Consider the following 6414-nt stretch of genomic DNA (forward strand, 5'->3'; position numbering starts at 1 on the left):
GGATTATTTCTAGGTTTCCAAATTTCTCTTGCTACTGGGGATGAGGGTCTTTTTAAAAATTATATTTTGCAATTTATTTTTACTTAAGCGTAAGAACAGAATTCAGTTTTAATATTGATTTATGTCAAACAAATTTGCTGAAACCTCTAGTTCATCTAGAAATTCTCTTGGATTTCATTTGTAGACAATCGTCTTTTCAATGAATTCTAAACATTTTGGTCTTTACTTTCTAAATCTTATGCAGCAAAAGTTTTTTCTAGTGTGCTTTTCGTAAATAGGAAAATTCTTCAAGTGTTTTATGCAGAAGCCTCAAATTAAATTTCCTGTTTCATACGAATCTGTGGCCACATCTTGTGTGAGGGTCATTTTGACCCCAGACTTCAGCCTTTGGACTTAATTCCTTGTTGAAATCTCAAGGGTCTGCTATAGCCTCAGCTCTGGCTTACAACTCTTCATTTGAACTTTCTTTTTGCTTCTCTTGGTATTTTTATTGGAATTGCAATGAATTCACAGATGAATTGGAGGAGAATTGACATTTCTACAGTATTGAAATTTCCATTAGCATTGCTTATTACCCTATTTTTTGGCATTTATTTAATGTCTTCATAAAATTTTGTAGTTTTTGCAGCTAGTCTGTACCTCTGTTTTTAAGAATTACTTCTATACTCCTTTAAATTTCTGCTGCTATTGTAAATGGGGATTCTTTTCTAATACTATAATTTCTAATTTATTATTATGTAAGTATAAGATAGTATTGATATTTTACATATTGATTTCTATCCAACAAACTTGCTGAAATCTCTTAGTTAATCTAGCGATTCCCTTGAATTTTCTTTGAAAACAACTCCATGAATTCTATCCACTTTGTTCTTTCTATCCAATTCTGATATGGCAAAATTTTCTCTAGTGTTCCTTTAACAGATAGACCAATACTTTGTTTTAGGCAGAGGACTCAGTGCACTAAGCTCCCTACTTCATGCAGATCTGTGTCCCCATCTTGTGAACAAGGAACATTATCTTCCCAGACTCCAGCCCTTAGGACTTTATTCCTGATGGTGAACACCAAAGGGGCCACCATAGCATCTGCTCCGGCTTACAACCCTTCATTTGAACTTTCCTTTTATTTCTCATATCTAGATATTTCCGTTTCTTTCTTTTATATCTGGCTACATGTATTTTTGTTCTACTTCAGTAATATTCAGAAAGTCTATGTATTTTAATAAGAATGTGACCTCTCTACGTCTATTTAGTCAAGCATGCTGCCAAGAGTCCTCCTCTTATTCTTATACTTCCTTACCAAATGAGCTAACCATATAGTCTCTGAGGTCTCGAATTTTATGGACTCTTCTCAATCCTGAGGTATTATGATTCTGTAGCAATATAGGGAAAGGCATTTAAAGAGAGAAAACCAAATTCATTTAGATGCAAAGATGAAAAAGCATGTCATAGATAGGGGAAGGATAATTTTACCTGCATTTCCTGTTCCTGGTGTATAATTTCCGTGTGAACTATAAGAGACACTGAGAATTGGTGGTTGAATGAGTTACAGATGTAACCAATTATTGAGTAGAAGTCTCTTTAGAAAAATTAGTGAATTACATAAGATATCCTGGAAGACCATAACAAATGCATGACAAAATGTGTATTGGTTTAAGGAAAATAAGTTTATTTCTCTCCTCTGTAACAGTCCAAGTGTGTCTTCTTGGTACATGGTGGCTCTCCTGGATATGAAAAACTTGGGACACAGGCTCATTCCTTCATGTGACTCCACCATCCCATTCAGGCTGCCAGCCCTTTGTACTCAGCTGACAATAGGGGAAAGAGAGTGTGTAGGAAGCCCAGAGGCAGGACACATGGGTGGATTGGCCGGAAATAAGTCATGTGATATCACCTTAGTGCAAGCGAGGCTGGGAAATGTGGTATAGCTGAGTGCCCAACAAGAGAATAATGTGGATTTAGGTTAGGAGCTAGTAGCCTCTGCCACAATCAGTATGCCTCAAGATGGATCAAAGAGGAAGGAACCAGTGATCAAGTAATTAAGGGAGCATTACAATATTTCAGGTAGAAAATGACATGATAGTGGTCAAAACTAAAGCATAGAGACAATGAGTAGAAAAGTTATGTACAAATCATTTCAAATGGAGAATCAACAAGACTGGATATAGAGGTGAAGAATAAACTGGATGAGTGTGCCTGTGAGCACCCCACATATGGGAAACCCATAAAATAAATCTGGATATAATTCAAGAACTATTGACTGCAAACTTATTAGGTGCACGAAATGAACAATATGCCACAATAATCTCTCTGGAAGAGATAAAGATAACAAGATATGGTTCTCCTCCTCAAAAAAGGTTGCAATCTACTTAGGTTGGATGTGCAGAGTATGGGGTTTGGTCACAAATGTTGGCCAGGTGACTGAACATAGAAAAATGGGAAAAAGAGATCAAACCTACAGATACAGACCTGAGAGTCCACTAAGCCACAGTTGAAGCCATGGTGGAGTTGGATGAGTCATCAAAAGAAATAATAAAAAAGGGTAAGGGAAGATCAAAGAGAAAAATGTTATGATTACATATATTTAACGGTTTGGAATAGAGATAACAACCTATCAAAAGTGAATATCTAGGGGCCGCCCGGTGGCACAGTGGTTAAGTTTGCACATTCTGCTTCTTGGTGGCCTGGGGTTCGCCAGTTCGGATCCCGGGTGCAGATATGGTACTGTTTGGCAAAAAGCCATGCTATGGTAGGCGTCCCACATATAAAGTAGAGGAAGATGGGCATGGATGTTAGCTCAGGGCCAGTCTTCCTCAGCAAAAAGAGGAGAATTGGCAGTAGTTAGCTCAAGGCTAATCTTCCTCAAAAAAAAAAAAAAAAAAAAAGAAAGAAAGAGAGTGAATATCTACTTTAAAAATGGGATGCCCGGGAAATAAATTCACTAATCTTGTTTTCCTACAACCTAACCTCAGTGGTCTTTGTGATTTACAATATCCTGATGCCAGTGACACTTATTACTGTTACTGGCTCTTAGTTAATATCAGCCCTGATATTGATTCCCCTACAGTGAACCTGGCATGTATGGGGTTAAAAGTAAAAACTTGCATTCCTAGTTCCCTGGGTCTTTAGTTACACTCATATGTAAATGTTTGTTTCTTTAGCCTCTGGCTTCCTGAGCTTTACAACCAAAGAGAAGTTACAAATTGTTAAAGCCCAGATGGCCACAAACTGGGCTCCCACTAAAGTCGTAGCTAATTCCAGGACCTTTAAGTTCTTTCCAGAGAAACTAATGTCCAGAGAATATGAAGAAACCAAAGCTTCCCAGGTCCAACTTCTTGGCTTCCTGATGTCAGAGTCTACCTTCCACCATGGAGATAAACAGCCAAGGACACCTATTTGAGAAACCCTTTGTCTCCTCTGCTGGAAGGAGTGCGAGACACAGGCCGATGGGAAAACGCTGACCAAGAAGTCCATGATCCCCCTCCCCTACCTAAAACTCCAAATAAAAACCCCTACCTGTTTCTTAACGGGAAGCAAGCAACTTTGGGGCACTAGTCTGTGCTTCACTCCCTCTGCAAGGCAAAGTAAATCTTTCCTGTTTCTCCCAAGACTCTGTTCTCGTTATTTGGCTTGCCATGGGGATCAGAAACAGAACTTTCAGTAACATTACCTCCTGGGCTCTGGGCTTATTCTGGGTTTGGTCAGAGGGACAATTTTTAATTGTCCAGAGTGCCTCTTGTACTGACCATCCTTTGGACTGCAGTGTTTTTTCGAAGACCTCAAAATACTATCCTTTCCTTTTCATGTGTAATACAATCAGTGTGTGATTAAGGCTTCTCCATTAAGTTGTAAGGTCCTTGAGAACAGAGACTATGACATATATGAGTAAATGGATGAATAACTTGTATTTTTCACATATTATGATTTGTCCATGAGGCCTAACAAAGTGTCTAGCACATCTATGATGAACTTTTATTGTCTGTAAAATGATTAAACTCTGTAAGTTCAGGTGATGGTGCTGAGGTTGGGGAGGAAGGGCACTTGTGATTCAAGATTTCTCACTTCTTAGACATGAGTATCCAGGGCTAGTTGTCAGTTAGTCCCACTGAATAACAGTGATTTTTCCCCCAATGTATTGGGTGTTTCTGGATTTAGTAAATGCAGGTATAGACACAGCCACCACAGGAGTACAAAGTGGTGGTTTAGGATGATCATTACACATAACACTTCACTGATAATTATGGATTCCTCTCCCCTTTTCTGCTAAAGGGTCCATGGGAGAAGACAACCAGTCCTCTAACATGGATTTCATCCTCCTGGGAGTTAGTGGTCAGCAAGACCAGGAAGATTTCTTCTTCATCCTCTTCTTATTCATTTACCCCATCACATTGATTGGAAACCTGCTCATCATCTTGGCCATTCGCTCTGACATTCACCTTCACAACCCCATGTATTTTCTCCTTGCCAATCTCTCCTTGGTTGACATCTTCTTCTCCTCTGTAACACTCCCTAAGATGCTGGCAAACCATCTCTTGGGCACCAAAGCCATCTCCTTTGGAGGATGCCTGACACAGATGTGTTTCATGTTGGCCTTGGGTAACACAGATAGCTATATCTTGGCAGCAATGGCGTATGATCGTGCTGTGGCCATCAGCCGCCCACTTCATTACACAACAATTATGAGCCCACGGAGTTGTATCCTGCTAGTTGTTGGGTCTTGGGTGGTTGGAAATGCCAATGCCTTCCCCCACACTCTGCTCACAGCTAGTCTGTCCTTCTGTGGAAACCAGAGAGTGGCAAACTTCTACTGTGACATTGCCTCTTTGCTCAAGCTGTCCTGTTCTGACATCTACTTCAATGTGAAGATGATGCACCTAGGGGCTGGTGTTTTCTCCGTGCCATTACTATGCATCGTCATCTCCTATGTACGGGTCTTTTCTACGGTGTTACGGGTTCCATCCACCAAAAATGTGCTCAAAGCCTTCTCTACCTGTGGTTCCCACCTCACAGTTGTTTCTTTGTATTATGGGACGGTCATGGGAATGTATTTCCGCCCTCTGACTAGTTACAGCCTAAAGGATGCTGTGATAACTGTGATGTACATCGCAGTGACTCCGATGTTAAATCCTTTCATTTATAGTCTGAGAAATCGAGACATGAAGGCTGCCCTGGGGAAACTCTTCAGCAAGAGAATCTGCTCATAACCAGTGTGAGGTCATATTGGAGGCTGCAGTCACCAATTAGGATGCACTCGAAAATCCATCCCCAGTGTCCTCCCCATCCAAGAAGTAGCTTTTGTTCTTTCCAGTCACTAAATTCCTCTTCTCAGAAATCTTGCAATAGTTTGACAAGACATCCCATTGGTATTATCACTTTGTAGATGTTATTACCCCTTTTGGCAGAGTGGCAACACAGGAATATTAGGTCCCTGTCTCAGCTATGCTAACGACTAGCAGAGTAAAGTTGAGAAGGGCTGAGCCTTGGCTTCCATATCTATTAATGGAAAGAATATCTGTGTTTTCTCTGTCGTGGGGTTTGAGTATCACAGTAGTTCATGCTTTGAAGGTTATAAATCACTAATCAAATGTCAATTTTTTTGAACTACTATGTTTAATCATCCCTACCACGCTTGTAACCCTTGAGGGAAAGAGCTATCTTAACACATCACTGTACTTCTAATGTTGATCATTAAAGTGCATCCAACAGCAATTGGTGGAGACGGAATGAGTGAATGTAAATGAATAAATATAATCTGATCGTGATTAGACGTGATCAGATTCAATGTTATTTCCAAGCCATTCTGTACCTGGCATGTCATAAAGCCATTTGGATCTGTTCAGGAAACAGAAATCATACCCATTATTTTTAAACAAAGAAGACTTTTTGGTTTTTTTAAAGATTGGCTGATCTGTGAACTGATCTGTGGCAATCTTTCTTTTTTTCTTCTTCTTCCCAAAGCCCCCCAATACATAGTTGTATATTCTAGTTGTACGTCCTTCTGGCTCTGTTATGTGGGACAGCATGGCAGCATGACTTGATGAGTGGTACTAGGTCTGCACCCAGGATCCAAACTGGCAAAACCCTGGGCCTCTGAAGCGGAACGCCTAAACTTAACCACTCAGCCACGGGGCTGGCCCCAAAAAAGAAAATTTAAAACAAGGAATTAGACACATAGGTGTATTCTGAAAGTGAATAAAAAAGATGGATTCTGATGTATCCCAAAGTTATTAACTGCAGGAAGAAGTTACTTCCACTAGGTGTGGGGGAACTAAATGGAAAGTTGATGTTACCAGAACCTAGTTGCTCAGAAGATGATGCCCCTGAGATCTGATGTTCAGATCTCTGAGAGGAGCTGCTATACTGCTGCTACGTGAGTCCCCTCCTGCTGGGGTTACTCAGACTTTCATTCCTGAGCAT

General features: G+C 40.3%; 1 protein-coding gene across 1 annotated transcript; it reads left to right on the plus strand.

The window, feature by feature from the left end:
- Positions 1 to 4271: 4271 nt before the first annotated feature.
- OR1A1F (olfactory receptor family 1 subfamily A member 1F) lies at positions 4272 to 5201 on the plus strand. Its single transcript, NM_001391644.1, has one exon. The coding sequence runs from the start codon at positions 4272 to 4274 to the stop codon at positions 5199 to 5201; it is 930 nt and encodes a 309-aa protein (NP_001378573.1).
- The last annotated feature ends 1213 nt before the right edge of the window (positions 5202 to 6414 follow it).

This window comes from Equus caballus, chromosome 11, assembly GCF_041296265.1.
Source record: "Equus caballus isolate H_3958 breed thoroughbred chromosome 11, TB-T2T, whole genome shotgun sequence".
NCBI classification, from domain to species: domain Eukaryota; kingdom Metazoa; phylum Chordata; class Mammalia; order Perissodactyla; family Equidae; genus Equus; species Equus caballus.

Coding starts and splice junctions, on each gene's coding strand:
- OR1A1F (NM_001391644.1), top strand. CDS start 4,272: ATGGGAGAAGACAACCAGTCCTCTAACATGGATTTCATCCTCCTGGGA.